The sequence below is a fragment of the Alligator mississippiensis genome, chromosome 1, assembly GCF_030867095.1.
Source record: "Alligator mississippiensis isolate rAllMis1 chromosome 1, rAllMis1, whole genome shotgun sequence".
Classification (NCBI taxonomy): Eukaryota; Metazoa; Chordata; order Crocodylia; family Alligatoridae; genus Alligator; species Alligator mississippiensis.
Window position 1 is genome coordinate 31,186,361 of NC_081824.1, and position 21,411 is coordinate 31,207,771.

The following is a 21,411-nucleotide window of genomic DNA, read 5'->3' on the forward strand; positions in this document are numbered from 1 at the left end:
AGTCCCAGAAAACCTGCCCGCGGGGGCACGACCTAGAGCGGGAGCTCGTGGCTCCATTCTGAAGCCTTGGCCCAGAGATGTCGAACAACCACATGCATCCGGCTGAGATGGGTCTCACAGTCGGCAAACCTGGTAACGGCACAGCCCTTGCCCTGTGATTTGCAGGCAGACCAGGGCTGCTGTGCTGGCAGATTCAGCTGTTTTAATTAATTTTTTTAACCGTTTCAAATTGGTTAGGCCAGAGGCACCTGACCTTTTCCACCACACGCTGGATGGGCAGAGCAGGTTCATACATAGGCCTGGGGGGTGGGAGGCTGCCTGGGCCCCATCTAGCTGTATGGTGGGAGCAGAGGCCTGTCGGGGTCCAATCCAGCTGTGCAGCAGGGCAGGCAGGGCTGCATGGGCTGCCTGAGTCTGATACAGCTGTGAAGGGGGGGCTGCCAGGGGCCAATCCAGCTGTGCATGGAGGGGGTTGGGCTCGATCCAGCTGTGCGGTGGCTCCCTGAGTCTGATCCAGCTGTGCAAAAAGTCCAATCCAGCTGTCCTGCGGGAGGTTGAGGGGGATTTGAGACCAAGCCCGCTGAAGGGGCGCTAGAGGGGAGTAGTTTGGCCCCAATCCAGCTGGGGGGGTGGGATCATCGGAACGGAAGTGACGAACACAGCGCGTACTCTCGTTCCCCCCCTCCCCCGCAGGGGCCGGGCTGGGCGGTGACGCTACCGCGGTGGGGGGAGGGGGCGGCAAGATGGCGGCGCCCTTGCACCCACAATGCCCCGCGCCCGCCGGCTTCCGGGTGTGGGCCCGGCAGGGCAGGGCGGGGCGGCGCGGGCTGCCCCGGAGCCCCGTGAAGTCGCGCTCGGATCATGAGGCCCCGGCTGTCGCTGTGTGCGCTGCTCGCGGCCCTGGCGCTGCTGGGCGGGGCGCCGGGGCTCGGCGCGCGGCACCGGGCGGCCAACGCGTGGCAGCGCCGCGGGAACCCGCAGTACGGTAAGGGGGGAGAGACCACTGCTGGGCGGGGGCAGATGGGACAGACCACTGTGGGGGAGGGGGGTGTCTCTGTGTGGGGCAGATGATGGGAGAGATCACTGCTGGGGGAGGGGGGTGTCTCTGTGTGGGGCAGATGATGGGAGAGATCTCTGCTGGGGGAGGGGGGTGTCTCTGTGGGGCAGATGATGGGAGAGACCACTGCTGGGGGAGGGGGGTGTCTCTGTGGGGCAGATGATGGGAGAGACCTTTGCCCAGGGGGGAGCTGGGGGTGCACACGATCCCTGTAAAGGGGGGCATGGGAGAAACCACTGCCGGATGCTGGGGAGATGTTAATGTCTGTAGGGGAGAAGATGGGAGAGCCCACTGCTGGGGTGCGTGGGGGCAGGGAGGGAGAGACCACAGACATGGTCCTTGGGTGGGGAGAATGTGGGAGAGACCATTGCTGGGAGTGTCTGTGGGGATCACCCCCTGCTGGGCAGGGGTGGGGGGCACTGCTTGTGGGATGGGAGAAACCATAGCTGGAGTTTGGGGGAGGTGAGATTGGGGTCATTATGTGACATCTCCTCAAAAGCTTGGGGGGAAGGGGAGGCTGCGGTGGGGATGGGGAGGGGTGAAGTGGTGGTTGGATGAGGGGGCAGCAATCACTGAATGAGGGTTGTTGCTCCCTGGTAGTCTTCCCCCTCCCCTCCCCCTTATGGGGGGTGGGGGTATCTAGGCCTGGTCCCCAGCATCGTTGTGGCTGAATGCCCATTGTGCAAGGACTGGTGGCGAACGGGCCCTGATGCCGGTGACTCAGTGTAGGAAGTCGTCCCCTGCATGTCCCCTTGGCCAAGTCACTTGTGTCTGGTGTCCCCACTCCTCATCCTCGCAGGGGGGCTGATGCAGCACCGGGGCCTGTTCACCCCTGGGCAGACCCATGTAGGGAGCGGCCCCCCAGGTGCTAAGAACAGACAGGAAGAGCGTGTGCGCCCCCAAGTTATAGTAACAGATAGAAAGAGCATGTGTCTGTGCATGTGCATGTAAAGTCCAGAGACAGGGCCTGAAGTTCCAGTCTTGTTTAGTGGCAGCTGCTGGTGAGGAGGAGAAGGGATGTGTTGTTCAACTGCAGCAAATTTCATTTTAAATCGAAACTTTTCCTTCCTGATGATGCAGACCCAGACAAAGCAGCCTTATGCTGGTGTGTCAGAGCTGGGAAACAGTTGGCCAGCTCAGGCCCATTGTCCAAACTTGGTGAAATGCAAAATGTAAATAGGGGAAACTAAGCTAGATAGGATTAAAATGAAGGGGGGTGGGGAGGGAGGAGTTTGTTTAAGGAACAGTGTCAAGGTGAATCATGTGAAATTGAGTAACTTTTTTTTTCAGTTCAGATTTCTAAGAAAGAGCCCTTTAAACAGTAAATGGTGGCATGTCCTTTAATAAAAATTTAAGGAGTTTCTGCTCTTCTCTTTAAAAATGCCTTTGCAGGAAGGGATGGGCCTGATCATATTATTATATGGAAGGGCAGTGGAATTACCTAAGGCAGCGTAAGGTGTCGAACTCATCTGGCCCATGAATGGTGTGGGTCTGATTCACAAGCCGCTTGAATGGCTTGGGTCCAGCCCTGCAGGCCAGATCAAGCCCGTGTAGTGGGGGCTCCCCAGATGCTGGCTCCAGCTGGTTCAGGACTGTGCCACACAAGGCACTTGCTCCAGCCAGTCCAGGACCCGCATTAATGGGGCGCGAGGGGTGCAGATGCCACCTCGGAGGGATGCTGTGGCCAGGCCCGTGGGAGATGCTGCTGCTGCTACTGTGGCTGTCGGGGCAGGAAGCTGGCACCACTCCCGCATCCCCCGGCACCTGCAGATATTGCGCTGGGGGTGGCGAGTTGTGGGCCCCGGGGAGGGAGGGAGCCCTGCCGCTCAGGCTTGGGCTTGGGCTGCCCTAGGGGAGAGGGAGCTGGGGGGGTGTCCTTGCACATCCCCAGTCCCCCTGTAGGGTCCCCACATGTCCCCCTGGCTGCTGAGCCCAGGCGTGCAGGTGTGAGAGCATCCTTGAGGCCACCCAGGTGGCAGGGAGGACACGGCAGGGTCAGGCGGTGCCCCTTGACCCCTGTGCCTCCAGGCCGCGGCCGGACTGGACAGGCCGTGGTAGCACCTGTTCCTGCCAGCCCACTGGGTGATAAAAAGTTCATGATCTGGCCACACATTCAAAAAGGTTGGACACCCCTGTGCTATGAGAAGTCCAAGACCGATGGGGAATCCTCTGGGTCATAATAGGAGCTGAACTACTAAATAGCAGTGACCAGGAGCAATGGTTTCAAGTTCCAGAAAGGGAAGTTTAGGTTAGATATTAGGAAAAACTTTCTGACTGGGAGGGTAGTAAAGTCCTGGAACAGGTTACCCAGGGGGGTTGTGGAATCTCCATCCCTGGAGGTTTTTAAGACTTGGCTAGACAAAGCTTTGGCTGAGATGATCTAGTTGGGGATGGTTCTGCTTTGAGCAGAGGATTGGACTAGGTGATCTCCTGAGGTCCCTTCCAGGCCTCATTTTCTATGATTCTATGACCCCAGTATAACTGGGTTTAACAGCTAATGGGTACCAAGGAGCAACAGTCCAATCTCATATTTCTTTTAAATCTTCTTTTTATAATGTAATCAACAGGACCTTAAACTTTAAAGTAAAATCCTGGAGGCTGTATGGGGGCTAGCTTAATTGGCAGCAGGAGTCTCTGAAAACATCCATGCTGCTGAACAGAAAGGGAACCAGGAGGACAAGGAGAAAACCATTATGGCTCAATGGCAGGGTTCAAGAGGCTATTCAAGCCAAACGGAAATCCTTCAGAACTTGGCAGTCTGACCCAAGTGAAGCCAATAAACAGCTCATTTTAGCAGGCAGTAAGTAAGAGGGGAAAAGAGAAGAGTGGAAATTGAGTTGGAAGGGCAGATAGTTCAGTGTGTAAAAAAACAAAAAAAAAAAAAACAAAAAAAAACCACCAACAAAAACAAAACAAACAAACAAAAACCACAAGGGACTCTCTGTTGGAAGCAGGTGGCTCTGCTGGATCACCAATGGGTTAAGAGAAGCAAGTGAGGAAGATTAGAAAGCAGCTGAGAAGATGAATGATGTTTTTGAGTCAGCCTGCCTCGGACTTGCTTTTACCTTGTATCAGAGACCAGCGTTTTCAGAGTGACATGCTGGAAGAAGTGCTTGATAAATTGATCATTTAAAGTGCAGTAAGCCAGCAGGCCCAATACAGTAAACATTTCTGAAGGAACTTAATGGAGAAGCTCAGGTGTTAATAAAAAAAAAAAAAAAATCATCTAATTTAAAATAGTCCAGGAACTGCAAGGTGACAAATGAGATACCTGCAGGGATAGTTTCAGCAGCAGGGGTGTGGGTGATCTGGTGCACTTGAACCCCACTTGGATTCTTGCTCCACCCAAAGTTTAAAACCAACTGCCTGGCAGTAGCAGCAACATTTCTAGTTGGGCAGTGCCGAGGGAATAAGTTGACTTAATAGCTCATTCTAATCAGCCTGATCCCATCTATACACTTTATTTCACAGGTATTAATGACTCTTTTCTTCTTTTTAATGGTCTTGATGTTCCATGAATCAAACTATCATTTGTTCTCTGATGCTGCTGTCTGTTTGCTCTTGGTAATGATGGAGCTACTATTTCACAGCCCTGCAGGTGGTTTTTAAACCATCCCAGTGAAATTATATTTGGGTTTGTTTTAATCTTAAACTGAATCATACAGCCCCAGGCCCCTAGTATGTTAGTAAAGCTTCTAGTTTATTTTTAACTGGAAAAAAGTGTTGTTTTCTATGGATGATGCATCTCAGCATCTGCAGCCCCCTTCTCAAAATTCTAGATCTGCCCATGGGTGCCTATATTTTGGAAGGGTATTGAGCGATCCCAGGGAGTTATAGATTGGTAAGCCTGACATCAGGGCTGTCTAACTTCTGGGTGATTGGGGGCTGCAAGCCACCCATTACATGCTGCATGAGTCCCATGGAGTGCCACATGAGCTCCCCACTACTGCATGGGCTCCTAATGTGATGTGGGAGGTGTGTTATGTTTTCCCCACTTCTGTGTCGTGCCACACACCATGTACTGTGCAGGTTCCCTATGTCCTTCCAACACCTCTGACCATCTGATTGCTCAGCTGACAAGCTGCACCTGTCTGCTGTGCCCCAGGGATGGGGGGCAGGCAGCAGAAGCTGGAAGAAGAAGGGGGAGCCCCCCAGGGACTTTGGCAGCAGGAGAGCAAAGTGGGCAGAGGTGCCTGGACAAAGAGACTGGGACTGCAGTTTAACCCCTCAGGGGCCCCATGTGGCCTCTAAGCCACAGGTTGGACAGTCTTGCCTGATGTGATCCTGGCAAATTGATTGAAATGATGAAAACGGAATAACAGAAGACTGATATGGTCATAACTAATTGGCATGATTTCTGCAAAGGAAAGCTGCTTCACTAAGTGTTTAACATTGTTTAAATGCGTTTAATGAAGTAGTTGGCATGGTTGCCTCAAGGCTACTGAAGAAGCTAAACGATGATGGAGTGATTGTTGAGGATTTGCTGTGGATTACTACCTGGGTCAGTTTTCATTGTTAAAATGTTAAGAGTGGGGTCCTGGATTCTGTGCTAGATCCTGTGTTTTTAATATGTTCATCATCTAGAAATAATTTGACTAGTGAAGACAGCGAATTTTTCAGGTGCGATAGTTACTGAGATTAGTCAGGACCCAAGAGATGTGTAATGTATTTCCTAAATTCCTGAGCAACACTCTGGCTAATTCGGTGTCAGTAAATTCAATGTAGTGCACACTGAAGGGAAAAAATTACAACACAGTTTTTTGTCAGCTCAAGAAACGGAACTTGAGCTCATTGGAGAACTCCACAACTAACAGCTAACAACATTGGGATGAATAAGAAATGGGTTAATATAGAGATAAAACGTAGATCTAAAATGTTCTTATATAAGTTGTTGGTTCAGCTTCCCCCTTAGGATGACTAGTGCTAAACACCATTTATATCTTAAAACAATATTGCAGAACTAAAAAGTGGTCAAAGATGGCTGGCAAGACAGACCAAAGGCATAGGAAAATTCCCTTTTGAAGAGATGTTGAAAAATTTGCGCTTTTTTAAAGAGGATGTAATAAAATATAAAAAATAATTAATGATGCAGACAAATTAGGTTGGGAATTCTGTTCTCCCTGTCCCATAAAATGGGAAAGGGTGTTCAGTGAAATCGATGGTGAAAAATTAAAAAATGATTAAAAGAAGCAACTTCTTCATATGATACGAAACTAGACAGTGGAACATGTTACCACAGGAAGTTGTTGTGGCCAACAGTTTAAGTTGTAAAAAGGAGTTCTGATACATATCTCATGCAACTGATGATATAACAACAGTTCTTCTAAGGCAGGAGTGGGGCAGCAAACTCATCTGGTGAATGGGCTGTCAGTGCTCACGGTTGGTCTGGCGCAGGTGCTGCCTGCATCCTGGACTGAACTCCCTGTGCTGGATGCAGCCTGCATGCCAGACTGGCTCAGTGAGCCAGATGAGGCACACAGGGTCGGTGGGAGACCTATGTTTGACACCCCTGTTTTAAATGATTTTAAGCCTTGTGCTTAATGACTTATCCTCTTTTCTTACAGGCCAAGTTCAGATGTAAGTGAGAGGTAGATCAGCATGTATCTGACCATTCTTATGTTCTACCTTCTCATCAGCAGCAAACTCAAACTAGTGTGATGGGTGGGGGGGGGGTATTGAACTAGGTAACTTTGGATCTGTTTTGACTGATACACTTCCTATTAAGAGACCCCCTGGAAAGAGAGTATTTAAGTCTTTTGGTATATTGGTATTCAAATATCAAAATCATTTAGGCTTTCTATTGGCCTCATAGTCTTGACTTGACCATATGTTCCCATATTTGCATCATGTTGAATCTACCACTTAGAGGCTTAAATGCCAGTTTTAATCTCCTGTCTCAAATTCTTACTCCCTTCTGAAGTTAACCAGTCATAAAACATTATCTAAAAATGGGACTCATAAAAGTGTCACAAAGCAGAAGTCTTCTTCCTTCACGGATGCTGAGCGTATTACTTGCTTTTCTTAGGCAGTGTTTTCTATAACTGAGTTATCAGAGTAATTTTTATTTTGAATAACATGGCACAGTACATAAAAAATCTGTGAGACTTGTTTATATTATAATGTTTCTTCTCCTAAAATGCTAGCATTTACAGACATAAATTTACTTATTAGAATTCACAAGTTGAAATGTCGTGCTGGACAACAAGAAAAATACAGTCATCAAATGACTTTTATACAAACTAATAGTGAAATTATAATCTTCCTTTATAATTTTCCTTAAGATCCAACTCTGCTGGGTTAGCCAGGAAAAAGGTAATTATGGCCTGAGGGACAGATAGTGTTTGAATTTCAGTATTTACTGATAAATCCATCACCATAGGTGGTATAAGAATTTAGGTGTCACCTACACACAAGTTGTGGTTTGTGCTAGGGTTTTTTTCCAGCATAAACACTCTCGTGATCCTGCAGCAAAAGTGAGAGGGACTTTGTTTTTGTTAAACTTGTCAAGAGTCTTATCCCATCTTTAATTTGCTTCCAACAACAGATTACCATCCTGCAATGATTGAGTCTATGCTCAAGCCCTAGAACAGGGGTCAGCAGTGTTTTTGGGCAGTGCCAAAAACACCCACAATCTCTACTTGTAAGATGTTGGTGTGTCAGGAGTGGGTGGTGGGGGAACTGTGAGGGGCCTGATTCCTGTTGTAGCAGCACAGCCCCAGCCAATTTCCCATAGTCAGCCCTAAGACACATGTGCCAAACAAAATGCCTTTGCGTGCCACACTTTGGCGCACATGCCAGGGGTTGCCTACCCTGTCCTAGAAGTCCAGAAGGTGTTGCACAGTGCACTCTGTGAAAAGGCTCACCATGCAAAGTCTAGTGCTAGAACATCTCACCAAGGAGATACCTACTGAGAACGTTTTAGGTTTGTTTCCAAAAGCACAGAGCTGGATAAATAGAAAGTAGCATAAGCCAAGCTTGGGCAGGTTGTGTTTGGTTTCTACCTAGACCGTTTTTCATGTGCATTTTTTTGTGTGTGTGGTATCTTTGACCCCACTGTGCGACTGTGTAGCTCAGCCTGGAAGCCGTTAGCTTCTGGATTGCAGAACAAAGTACAAAAATTGTATTTTCTTGAGCACAGTACAGTCACATGATGTAATCATTCTTCAACTGAAGAATGTATGAAAGCACATGATTCATGAGAGCCAAGTCATATGATGCTGTTCTTGTTTAAGGTGCTGCTGCTGTATTGCATTAATTTCATTTTAAGTATAATGTTGAAGTCTGAGAGAGCTTTCTTATTTACTTGCAGTGCATTGTTTTAAAAGGAAATACAATATACTCTGCCTTAAGTGGGCACCATATTGCTTTGAGTGAATACAGTGCACACTCTTGTGCGTGTGTTTAGGACCAAGGCCTGCTAGGTCAGTGATTTAAGTGTGGAGGCCAGAGTGGCATCCTGTGTTTAGTGTATGTGGAAATTGAACAGATTTTAAGATACGTTTCCTAGTAATAAGTCTCACTTAGGCTATCACTTTTTGTTTCCAGTTTGGGTACTTTGGTTGGTGTATGCTTGGTAAACAAAATAGAGTGGGTAATCTAGAGTTAGGAATTGTCTAGATTGGTAGCGGTGCAGGATTTGCAGTGTGAGAAGACCATTGTTCCCGCTTACCTCATATTCTGTCTGTATTGGTCAGTACCAGATGCAGAGCACCGACAATTCACTGTTGTGGAATAACCTGCTTACAGGGGATGTTTTCTGCGCAACTGCTTATATAAAATTTTTGATGTGTGTGTTCTAGATCAGGGCTTTGATTTCAGATCACAAATTGGAAAGCTTAATAAAGTTAAGGAGTATCATGGAATTTTACTTCAGCAGAATATATTCTTAATTCAGATAGTAATAGCTACTAAAATGAGGTTCACATTTATTATTCTATTTCAGCTGATTGATTTAATTAAACCAGCTTTACAAGTAACCTCACTATTAGAAATGAATGTGTTCTAGGGAGGTTCACCAAGGAACCGTTCACCCCTAGGGAACCAAACTTGGTTCAACTGGAGAGGTATCATAAGGCATTTTGGATAGTAAATGAGATCTAGAGCTAGATTGAGACTAGCGTGCCATCAGTTAATAATGCAAAAAAACCACTAGTTAACACCTTTTTTTCAGTGCCAGCAGGCAGGTCAAGGATTGAGCAGTTGCAGAGACTGTTACAGATACCTTCTGACTTTGACGAACTATTTACATTTCTATGCGTCTTCTTGGATTTTAGTCTCCAGAGTTGTCGTCCCAACATCTTTTGAAACAAAAGGAGTAAAAATTGAATTTATGCACTTACAAATGTGCTATCTTTACAACCACTTCTGAACTCAGAAGATAATCTTGTATTTGTAACTTTTTTTTAAAATCTCTCAGGTATATTTTTATGCTGCTGGAGCACTTGAACTGACTACAGGTTTTTCCTTTTTTTTCCATGCCACCCAATGACCTTGGACAGGACTTAAAATAGTTTATTTACATTTTCTAAGTTAAAATTCATTGTTTTCAGACAGACTCTGCCTTTGTATATCTAAATTTGTATAATTCAAATGTGTGTTTTTGAAAAGGCTGATCTGACATACTTCTTGCTTTCAGAGCAAGATATTGGGCATGAGATTGTGGGAATTTTTATGGATTTTGGGGATTTGGGTGACTGGGGGGAGAGAGCACTGGCAGTTAACCTGGGAATTCAGTGATGCTCAGCCAGGGTGAAAGCTAGCATGAATGAAAGCTAAGAGCTGGCATATTTTTCCAAGGGTTGCCTTGACTCAAATTTTGAGAACCACTGTGGTAGCTGACTACTAGAAGGGAAACTTGCCCCATTTTGAATTAATGATTATTCTAGCAGGGACTGTGCATTCTTAAGCTCTTTGTTGATGTAGATGATCTGATGTAAGACTTATTAGTGTGTAACTTATTTAAAAATAGTGTCTATTTGTCTATTTCCTTCAGTGCTAAAACTCTGCAGTTGAACACAATTTCCAGCTGCTTAAAGTCTAGGAGAGAAAAAGAAGGAATTAGTGGTGGCCATTAAGCTGAGTGGAGGTGATGTGCACTGGTGGTTTTGCTTTTGGAGTTTTGGGAGAGTTTAGGAAGTGTCTTAGTAGGCAGGAGGGTTGAGAGGTAGAGTTTGGTATCCTCCATACGAAAGAAATGACAAACTCCTCTGCTCCCCATAAGGAAAAACTACAGATGAGGAGGAGCAGGGGCCAAGGATGGAGCTGAGCTGTGCTCTGACAGAAAGGAGGAGGTAAGCCTTCGAAAGAAACAGCAAGGAAGATCAGAGCCAGCATAGCATTATGGAAGCTCAGGGGGGAAAGACTGTAGACTGTAGATATATGAAGGAAGAAGGTCAGCCATACAAAAGTGAGGAGAGAATACAGACCAAAGAGGTGGTAAAATCTGGCCACAGTTAATTTACTTACTGTGGCCCCAATTCTGCAGTAAGTTCTTACAAGTCAGACTTTAGGATTGGATGTGTGTGTGTTTTATTCACATAGTTACAATTTACCTTTTAATAAAGGCTAGATAATCTGGAAAGTTGAATCCCTCTTATTTGTAGGTTTTTAAGCTTATTTTACAGAGAGATTTTTGACTCAAGTGCGCTATCAGATACAGCTAGGTTATATATTTTTCCCTTATATTTTTGATACCTGACTTAATCCACCAAATCATATCTGATGGTACTGTGTTCTTGGAGTGAATGATGTTGCAAGTAAATTGTCCTTTTAGCTGTTGTACTTATGTTTGCGTTGAAATCTTAACAAGTGCCTGTTCGTTTTGGTTTTTTTTGCACTACTACAGAGACTAGAAGTATCTGATTAGCATGCTGTGTCATTTGTATCTGTGTCTTAAGTCCTGTTACTCATCTCCTTGCACTTTATATTTCTTGTTTCTCGTAATACTTCCTTGCGTGTATGTAAGGCAACTCCGGAGGACACAGCAAGGGTGTATTGTGTAGGCAGAATAGGACTCTTGTAGTTCCACTTGCCCAAACAAGAAAGGAGTAGACTATAGTTGACAGCACTGAGAGGCTAACCCTTGTCTGATAGTACAACAATCCTCTTCCTTTCCTAGTTTTTATCTAATTGATCTCCTGCCAGTTTCTTCCCTAAATACTCTTATGGGAGAAGAACCCTGACCTAGGGCAAAAAGAGAGAATTGCATGTCTTTCAGCCCTTGTGTTCAATCTGTGAGGGGTAACTGAATTGTGGAACACCTGTTTTATTTCCCCTTGTGCCCTAAGCAACAAATCACAATGGCTTTAAAGTCCAAACAAAACTGAATTTTAAAGCTGTTTTCTCACTGCTGATCTGATTAGCACTTTGCAGTCTGCAGCAAGCTAGCTATGGGGATGCTGCTTGTAACAAATTGTGACTCTCCTCAAACAAATGTACACAGGGAGGGAAACTTCCTGAACCAGGTTTGTCTATTTTGAAAACCGTTGTAGGAGTGCATAATCTTGGCCAGTCAGGGGTGGGGCTGCCAGGGCCTCTCTGCCAGTTCGGGGGGAGGGGCTTGCTATGATAAGCCCATGAAAATAGCGTCCAGCACCACAGTCAGCCTACAAATCATCTGTCACCTCAATTACAGTATGTTCCTAAATATGAGGACCTATCCTTGATTCTAGTTACTTTAGCATATCTCTAAAATACATAGTGAACAATTTAAAGTTCTCAGTGTATCTCACAAAGTGGGCCATCTTCATTAGGTATATTTCCCCATCATAGCAGCAAGCTCATCAAACAATCTATATGTGACCCAGTTATCTCAACCAGCTTCCTTCCTGAATGGTTTTTGAACAAAAAAGTAATTCAAAACGAGTCTTGATGCCCATCTTGCTGGGGTCATCTGACCCCAGCGATCTTTCCTGCCCAAGTGCAGGGGGGCTGGACCCGATGATCTGTAAGGTCCCTTCCAGCTGTTAAAAAAAACTATGAAACTGGGAATCGCAAAACAAAATATCTGGAGGGTTGCAACTGCATTACACTTCCAAAATGGTGGGGGGAGTGGTGGTGGTACAGGAAAAAAAGCAAAAAAAACCCCCCAACCCCCCCCCCACACTTTTTTTTTTTTTTTTTTTTTAATGTTGCAACATAATAAGCCTACTTCAGTTGGGGACCAGGATGGGGGAGGGAGTATCTTTGCTACAGGTGCTTATGTAGTGCCACGAAGCAGGAAGGCATGGTCCTTGGCCAGGCTTCTAAATTCCTGGAGCTCCTGCACCCCTAATACACACCCTTGCACCTTAGAGTGGTGGCTGCTGATACTGTGGTGGTCCAGGACCTCTTGGAGCCCATGGGTATAAGTGAGAGGTTGGGATGGGGTGCTGGGGCACTGATATAGGTCTTGAAATTACTTTTAATCTTTTTACTGACAGGATTTCTAATTGATCATTTTCTATGACCAAGAGCCCTGTAAAAGTCAGTTACCTAGTAGTATTACTCATTTAATGATCTACTACAGTAGTTTTTCAACCTTTTATCATTTGCGGACACCTAAAAAAAATTAAATGGGGGTGCTGACCCCTTGGACACCTAAAAGAAAAAAAATTGAATGGAAAATTTTGAATGGAGGTGCGGACCTCTTTGAAATGTAAGTGTGAGTATTTGCATACTTTTGAATGATATTTTGCGGACCCCTTGGGCATGGTCTGTGGATCCCCCAGGGGTATGACCACCAATCTAGTAATATTAGAACTGAGTATAGCCGGGTAGGTGATGATTTAAGTGCCTGGGCAGTTAGGTTCTCAGTGTGGCTGTCACTGAGATGGCGTTTTGTGGAAATCCCACTTTATTTTTTTTACTGGAGTCCGCCTCTGATGCGTCAGTTCTATGTACTGAAGTAAATAAATGCAACAAAAGCCTCTTGGGAATATAAGGAAGAAATAGAGTTACCTTTGCCACACTACCGTGGTCCTGGCTCAGTGCTAGAATCGCATAATTATCACCCGCTTTTTTCTGACTCGCAGTCATGGCCCCATGGCAGGGGAGTTTACAGCAGCTAGAGCAAATGCTGCAAGTTGAACTTGAAACTTATCATAATTTGTAAATATTTGTTTGTATTATAAATAGCTCTTGATAAATAGCTCCCTGATTAAAAGGAGGGAGGGTTTGGGTTGCCATTTTATGTCCTGTGTGCTAAATGAATGATGGTCCCTACATCCAGTTTGTAAGCTTAATCAAAGCAACCTTATTTAATTGATTGACAGCATCACTTCTTTTGTGCTATAACATCAGATTGAAAGAATAAAATACACTTCAGACTTTGGAAACTTCTTGATTTAGAGCCCGATGCCACAGTCTGCTTTTTTTTGTTTTAAGGTTTGCGTACCTGTCAACTTACTTTTCCTGTCTCTATTGCAGAGGGGCTTGAATCTATGCTCTCAGATTTCGACGTTCTCTCTCAGTCAAATATCCAGCAACATTCTTTAAGAAAAAGGGACCTTCAGCCAGAGACGCATGTAGAAAGGCTGTTAAGTTTTTCAGCCTTGCATAGGTAAGTGATAAATTCTGGTTTAATATTATCCCTTCATTTTTGAGATTCTTTATCCTCTGAATTTAATTGCTTTTGCTTTTCAGGAAATTGCACTATTGGGAAATTGTTTTTACTTTACTTGTTTTGTTAACGTTTTTGGTCTGGCTTTCTCAGGCCAGCAATACAAAAGAAACCTACCTTACTTGAATATCTTGAAAAGAGGGTAATTTTGCATGCTAATTAACATGAAAAAATATTTTCTTTAGTGAGCACTTTTGACTATTCATTGATGTTTTGAATAGCTCTTTATGCAATTTGTCACACTTACTGTATAAGTGTATGTTTGTACCTTACTGGTTGAAAAACCAGTGTCTTCTAATTTCAAGACCTTTAAGTAGAACTGAAAGCTAATATATCTGTCGTCTCTGTAGATGTTTCTTGCTTGGAATTAACAAAAGAAAATTTTCTTACAGGCACTTTAAATTATACTTAACTGCAACTGCTGAACACTTTTCAGAAAAATTTAAAGCATTAATTGTGGATGGTAAAGGCAAGGAAAAGGAATATCATGTCCACTGGCAAGAATTCTTCACTGGACATGTTGTTGGTTAGTATGAACTAGACTCTACATGTGTCAATGCTGAAGTACTTCAACTTTGTGAAGTGTTGTTGGCTTAGGATGAATGGTATGCCAGGGACATTTTATCATCCTTAAATTCAGTGAGGGTGAATGAGTAGACTTGTTCCTAGTATTTTTCTGGACAGTTTTGTCAGGTTGGTACAACAAGTATTAATATATTGGTTTAGAACTTATGTTTTAAAAAATCAAGGTATGTTTTACAGAAAAAAACACATTGCAGCTGCTTGTGATAATTTCAAAATTATAATGTTGATGTTAAATTCAGCTGAGATATTGGATTTATATTACTTGGAACTGAAATCTTTTGTTGACAAAACAGGAACACCACAGATAGTGGTTCTGTAACATTATGGAATGCCTCGTGTATCCTGGAGAGACCACTTTGTTACTAAAAGGCTCCATATTCTTTTATTGACTCCCTGAGCAATTTCACCAAGTACCTGTTAGTTAAGTTTTGTGTATTAAGATAACTTTTGAGTTTATAAAGTATTATCTTTCATGTATCCCTATAACACCTCTTACAGCCTAGGATCAGGAAGACAGTTTGGCTGTACAGTGAAAAAATATACAAAGGCGCTATCTATTTTAATTTCTATTTATTAATTTTTTTAGGTAGGAAGAGAAGATATAGCTTTTTAATTAGCTTATGTTTTTCTCTTCTACATTTCCAGGTGAACATAATTCTAAGGTTGTAGCACACATTGGTGACAAAGACTTTACTGTAAGAATCAGTACTGATGGCGAAGAATACAATATAGAGGTACTGTTTACCCTTAAAGCAATATTGACCCAATAAGAATGTTATCTAAGGAATGTTATTTACACAGGTTTAACCAATCACTCTAGTCTGTCTAAAATGTTCACATACGTACCTCTGCTAGGTGTTACATATTGCTTCAAGCAATGTTAGGTGTGTACTGATGTATTCCATATAATCTATTAAGGTGTGTATGGAATGAGACAGGGTTCCATGTAGCAGATATTTTTAGCATGTTCGAAAGATATCCTTCTCAGTCTTGCTGTTCTTGACTGGCCTTCTTGGAGGAGACAGGCCTCTGCCTTTTTGCCAAATAATCTTTTTTGGAAATGCTGCTTTCAGAAGCATCTTAATCCCCTTCCATGTATTTCCTTTTTCAGAAAATGATTGCTGCTGCTCTGTCTGTGTAGTTTGAGTTGTTCTCAGAACTACTGGCACTTGTCTAGTTTTATATGTGGCAACCGCTTTGCAGTGTGGAAGGTGAACCCTGTGTCTGTAAAGCATTGGATTAGACCCTTGAAGTCCCTCACAGCCCTTTGGTTTCATGTAGCAGGCCTGCTTTGTCCATGCAGATATGCGTGTAGCTGAGTAAACAGAATAGGATTTATAAGTATATACACCGTGGTGGGGACATTGGCAGTGACAGAAATTGGCCTTATTTCTACAATAACTCAATCTGTATAAGCTGTTGTATGTGTACTTTCTCTAAAACACTCGCATCTCTATTATTTTTAGCCACTTTGGAGGTTTATAGATAACACCAGAGATGAAAGACTGTTGGTCTACAGATCTGAAGATATTAAGGATTTCTCACGACTGCAGTCTCCAAAAGTGTGTGGTTATTTAAAGTTTGATGCGGAAAAACTGCTGCCTGAAGGACTTGAGGAGAGCAAGGCAAATGAAGGTCAGTGCCCAGTTGTTGGGGAAGAGTGAAACTTTTGGTACAAATATTTGAAATCTGTTCATTTAGTGGCCTGATGTGGCTCTTTCATATCTGGGAAGTTCTGTGTTGTGATCTCTGGTAATCCTTAACTTTTTACACTTATGTCAGATGAGGGCAAAACAACTCGGTTTGGGGCAAAGGGATCTTCAGAAAGGGTACTGGGATCTCGGAAGTTCACTTTCTTTACAGTCTCTTAATATTCTGTCATGTTGTATTTTGCTCTAAAGGAAACATGAAAGTGGCTTTGTCTTGCTTGTTTCTTTGTGATATACCAGCAGAAGCTGTTTGGCATATGTGGCTCTCTAGAATGCTTCTTGAGCCAGGATGGACTCTGCATGGAGGTGGCACAGTTTTCTGTGCCTGAAGCATCAGTAGGTCAGAGAGATGACCGAGGAGGAAGTGTTAGGGTGCAAGGTTTTTGAGAACCTAGTGGAAAAATAAAGCTAACTTGACCTCCCTTTTGCTGCTCAGTCTTACTAAGTTCTTTTCCTACAGCTATAGGTCAGGGAACTGTTATGTAGACTTGTGCTTTAAGAGGGGTTACTTTAGAATACTTAAGCTTTTCAAATCCAGAATAAAAGTGTTTATACATTGTGAAGAGACGTGTATGTTGAATATTTTTTGTACTTAAACCTTTATGTTAGTGAATGTCCATCGGGAAAGAAGAGCTGCTTCAGAATCCCCCAAGAACACATGCAAGATGCTTGTGGTTGCAGATCATCGCTTCTTCAAGTATATGGGCCGTGGGGAAGAAAGCACAACTATTAACTACTTAGTAAGTACAGGGCAATCAGTTTTCACTTGCTAGAAGTCATGCAAGCAAATTACTTGCAGCATAAAAAATGGTGCTATGGTAGTTAGAAAGCTAATGTGACCTTTACGTTCTGAAATGCTGAATTTACTGTGTGACTGATAGTACGTCTTATCTAGTAAAGCAGTGGTTCTCTATTTTTTTTTTAAACTTGGACATGTGTCATTAACTAAAGGCACCTCTTGGAAAATGCCAGCTCTTAATTTTTGACTCGTTTTATTATTTTTCTGCAGTTAAAATACATTTTCTATTGCAAAGAACTCAGACCACAGTGAGGCAGAATGTTTTTAACACTATGAATTCCTATTTGAAATCTCTGGGTTGCTCTTGTGAATCATGTTTGTACAACTACATAGTACTAATAGATAATTCATGTAGCACCCCAGATGCACCTTTTGAGCAGTATATCTTTTAAATTGCTCTTTCAACTTTCCTTTCTCCTTTCCTAAACAGGCTAGTAAGACTTTTTATAGTAAGACTTTTTTTTGAGTTGTTTTACTCCCAAAACATTAAATTAGTAATGTCTCTGTATGTTGTTGTATGGCTTGTCTAGTCTGGAACTTTTCATTTGAAGTATACCACAAATCACTGCCTCTCTGTACTGGAGAGGAGGGCTTTTTTGGGTTTGTTTTACTTCTGTCCAAATACACTTAAGTGTAGGTCTAAATCTGCTGTGTAGTTATAAAAATAAATCTAGAATACTTCTCCCTTTAACCACCTGTACTGTAAAAAGGTGAACAGCCTGAAACTTCTGCAATAAACATGTCCTTTTTAATTAAAGAAATACCAAACAAGGTCACCTAAATTAATTGAGTGAATCAACATGAGGAGTAAAGATTGAAACTGGTATCTTCCAGTGTGTAGTGTACCTCCCCTTCTTCGGTGGAGAAATATATCCTTTCAAATTAACATCGCAGTTGCAATAGTTTATTTATTATAGAGGTTTGAGTTGTGGCTCTGTAGTTTAGCTCTGGTGAACACAAACGTCATGTACCTGCATCTGGAAGAGCTGCATAGCCCCTCTCATTGCAACATGAGCTGAAGAGAATGTTCCTACTAAGTAGTCACTGTAGGGAGTGTTGCTGACCAAAACCAGCCTGTTCTTTCTGATACAGGAGCAGTTACAGTATGTGCTATAGCTTCCACCTCCCTTGCCATGTTTGATTGTTTGTTTGTGTTCAAGTGTCAATCTGTTGTTGGAGACGAGCTGTATTTTCCAGGAACATGCTCAAACCAGCAATGCCAGGAGAAGGTGCAGAAAAGCAATAGTGGTATAAACTCAGTTCAACATGTTATCAATAAATTGAACAACTGTGACAAATGTAAGGATTAGACAAGTATTTACATTTTTACATACACCAAACTAGCAATCTGACAACAAGCAAGAAGCACTATAAATTCTTATTGGTAAAAAGAATAAGTGTTACTGAAACCCAGTGAGATGATTTCAATGACTGGAACAAGAAAATACTTCTTGCAACCTGTTTACTTAGCATGTGATGAAGACACTAGTGAAGTGGCACTCTACACTGAAGACACCATTATATTTTTAGAGTTACTGATCATCACTCAGAACCAGAAGACCATGAGTACATGTAGATCACTCTGTTAACTATTTAAAGCCCAGAAGGAAGAATTGGTGAGGGAATGCCATAGACTTCTCATTCAAGTGGGATAACAAGAAGAGTTACTCCTTAAGCAGCTATCTTTAAGTTTTGTTGTTAAAAAGTACTTTAGTTTGGAAGACATGTGAGCTGTCTCATGCACCCAGGAATAAAACATCCAAGTTTCCAAGAATGATGCACTATAATTTTGCAAAAAAAAAGATAATTATACCCAATACAAAGTAACTATCTTGAAATTCATTATGATAAATAATTATTTGTTCACTGTCCTGAAAACTGATGGGTGCCTAAAGAGTAGTGATCCTGACCTTGATACTTCCAATAGGAACTAACAGAAATAGTCCCAACTAGCAATACATACACTTGGAGTTTCAAAAGGGCTAATTTCTCAAACCTCCATTCTGTAAGTGTAGTATTACAATGTGTGATTATTATTGGCAATAATAACAGCAATAATATGCTGTACACAGTTACATTTTAAATATGCACTTGTTCATTTTTGCAAAGACTTTTTTTTCATCAAAAGAAAAGGTGTAAGGAACCCCCAAACTTCATTTCAAAGGTGTGGAACTGAATAAACTTTTAAAGTGGAAACTAACTTGTAAATTAATTTTAAAAAGGGTAAATTTACTCATTTCATGTGAAAGATCTCTGTTCATTTCCTCTTATCTCTTGTCACAGTTTTTTGTTTTGGAAATGGGATTCAGTGTCCCAAAGGCCTTGTAGATCTTGTCACTGAGCCCTCACATGTGAGAAGTGACAGACTATTTTCAAAGCTTTCAACACCTCTCATTCTGTCAGAAGTAGAATTTCATCAGATACCATCCTCATCCTCTCAGTTGTTTCTCTTCTCAACTTGAGTTCACTTCTCTGGCCTTGTAGCACCTCATATGCCACGTAATTCGTCCTCAGTTGTCTCTCTGGATATGAGCAAGATCTCCGTCATGTTGTCAGGAAGTGGAGCTTCCAGTGGGTTGTCGGACTCTTTATCTTTGTTTTGCTCTCCCTTTTACCTCCTGAAGCAAAACAAACTTTTTTTTAAAAAATGTTGGCAATTGTGTTTTTTGGTTTTACATCTTGCTAAGCATCAACAAGACAAACTAAATAATAAATTTAGATGCTCAAGATGGTTCTGAACTCTGTTGGGGCCCACCTTTAGAACAGCAGTAATCTTGCAGTCTCTGATTGGTAATGTCCTTTTGTGTTCGTAATCGCACCACAATCCATAAATTACATCAAAGATGCAGTAGGGCATAGGAGTTTGAGCTGATTGTTAGTGGGAACCACTCCTTGGAGATATGCAGGGCACTCATTCAACAGAAGATGCATCTAACGGCTCTGGATGTGAAGCTGGTATTCCTACTTTTTCAAGCAGTTGATTGAACAGTTCACCTGCCACTTACGCATTTGCTGACCTGCAGTAAATGAGGGGAAGGTTAGTGCTGTCCTTCACGAAGCATTTGTGTCACTTTCACTTTCCGGGCATGAGCAGGGAGTGTCTGTCACTCCATGTTGGCACAGACAACACAGTTTATTCCATCCTTTAAATCTTTCCCACTTCTGGCTTTTAATTTTTTTCTTCTTCATGGCCTCTGTTTTATCATCACTGTAGATGACATCTAGGGAAAACTCCTCAAGAAGCCATTGCTCAGCTGCTGTTTTGCTCCTTGTTTTTTGTAAGGGGTGTTGAAATGGATTTTTTTCATTTGGAAAAAAACAGCCATGACTAGTGTTAAAATCATGCAGTTGAGCTGAAGAGACAAGCTGAAGAGTCTTTTCCTTGACTGCATGTTCCTGCTTCCTGTGTTTGTCTTGAATCATGTAAAGGGAGCCTTGTTGACATTGAGGCCTTTTGTGTTTGACAGTTCTTTGCCTTTCTGTTTTCATAACCATGCGGAAGTTTATTGCTCTGTTTCCACTTTCTGCACATAACCAACCTGTGCAACTCTTGACTTGTTTAACTTGAAGGATTTGTCAGTCTGATAATTTCCGCTTTAAGCAATAGTCTTCTCTCTTCCCTGCATCAAGTCTCTTAGTAGCAAGACAGAATGCAAAGAAGAAATCGATGCATTACAACATCCATATCCACCTATAACAAATGTTGCTTGTAAGTAGTGCCTTTGTTGATACATGGTAGAGGAAAAAATGTGCAGAAGAAAAGTTGCCTGTAAGCAGCTGTTCTTTTTTTATAAGACACTTGTTGCTCTTTTGCAACTACTGTTTTACAGTCTGTGCTGGCTGCTTCTTAGTACCAAGTCTTCTAAATTTTTTATACTACTTTTTCTCAATAGTCTCACTGCTTTTGTAATCTATGTACGATGCCCAGATATGAGCTTTGGTAACGCTTGGATAAGATGTATTAGAGGAGTGGGTGTTTCTTGTTAGTTTCTTTAACTTCTTCCTGGGTTCTCTATGACAAAAGAATAAAAATGATTTCCAGTGAGTTGGCTCTGTGAACATATTCTATCTAAGTAGGAAGGTATCCAGGTTGTAGCTATATTGGTCTAGAGTAGTAGGGGAAAATGTATATGGACTAATCTGTATAGAATACAGAAACATCTGCTTTCAACATGCCAGCCAAACTGGAGTATATGGTTCTTTAAAGAATAAAAATATCTGTTGAAATGACTTAAAAAACTCTGAAAAATCAAAATGTGGGGCTTTTGAGATGCTGCTCTTGCTAACTTCTTTATTGAGGTGGTTCTCTCCCCTACCTTGGGAGTCTTTAAGAGAAGGCTGGTTAGGCATCTGGCTGGGGTCATCTGACCCCAGCACTCTTTCCTGCCTACTCAGGGAGTTGGACTCGATAATCTGTTGAGGTCTGTACTGATCCTAGCATCTGTGAACTAACTACTTATCTACAGACCTGAGTTTGTTCCATTTTTATCAGGCTTATTATTCTGAAATTGTTTTTCCTTGTAGTTACTTTTTTCCCCTTTTCTCACACTCTTGAGAGAACCAGGATTCCTGCTGCTACTTCTCACAGTTAGAGGCTGTGGACCTCTGACCTTCCCCTAAGATGGGAGGCTTTGTCTCTCCCTCCTTGGGGTAGAATTGCATT

General features: G+C 42.7%; 1 protein-coding gene across 1 annotated transcript in view; it reads left to right on the top strand.

Annotated features, from left to right (window-relative positions):
* Positions 1–789: 789 nt before the first annotated feature.
* Positions 790–21,411, top strand: part of ADAM17 (ADAM metallopeptidase domain 17) — a 43,336-nt gene continuing 22,714 nt past the window's right edge. The window contains exons 1-6 of the mRNA XM_014597290.3: positions 790–985; positions 13,463–13,595; positions 14,048–14,181; positions 14,886–14,974; positions 15,707–15,875; positions 16,559–16,689. Coding sequence (XP_014452776.1) covers positions 862–985; positions 13,463–13,595; positions 14,048–14,181; positions 14,886–14,974; positions 15,707–15,875; positions 16,559–16,689 — 780 coding nt within the window. The 5' untranslated portion in view covers positions 790–861. The remainder of the gene's footprint in view (positions 986–13,462; positions 13,596–14,047; positions 14,182–14,885; positions 14,975–15,706; positions 15,876–16,558; positions 16,690–21,411) is intronic.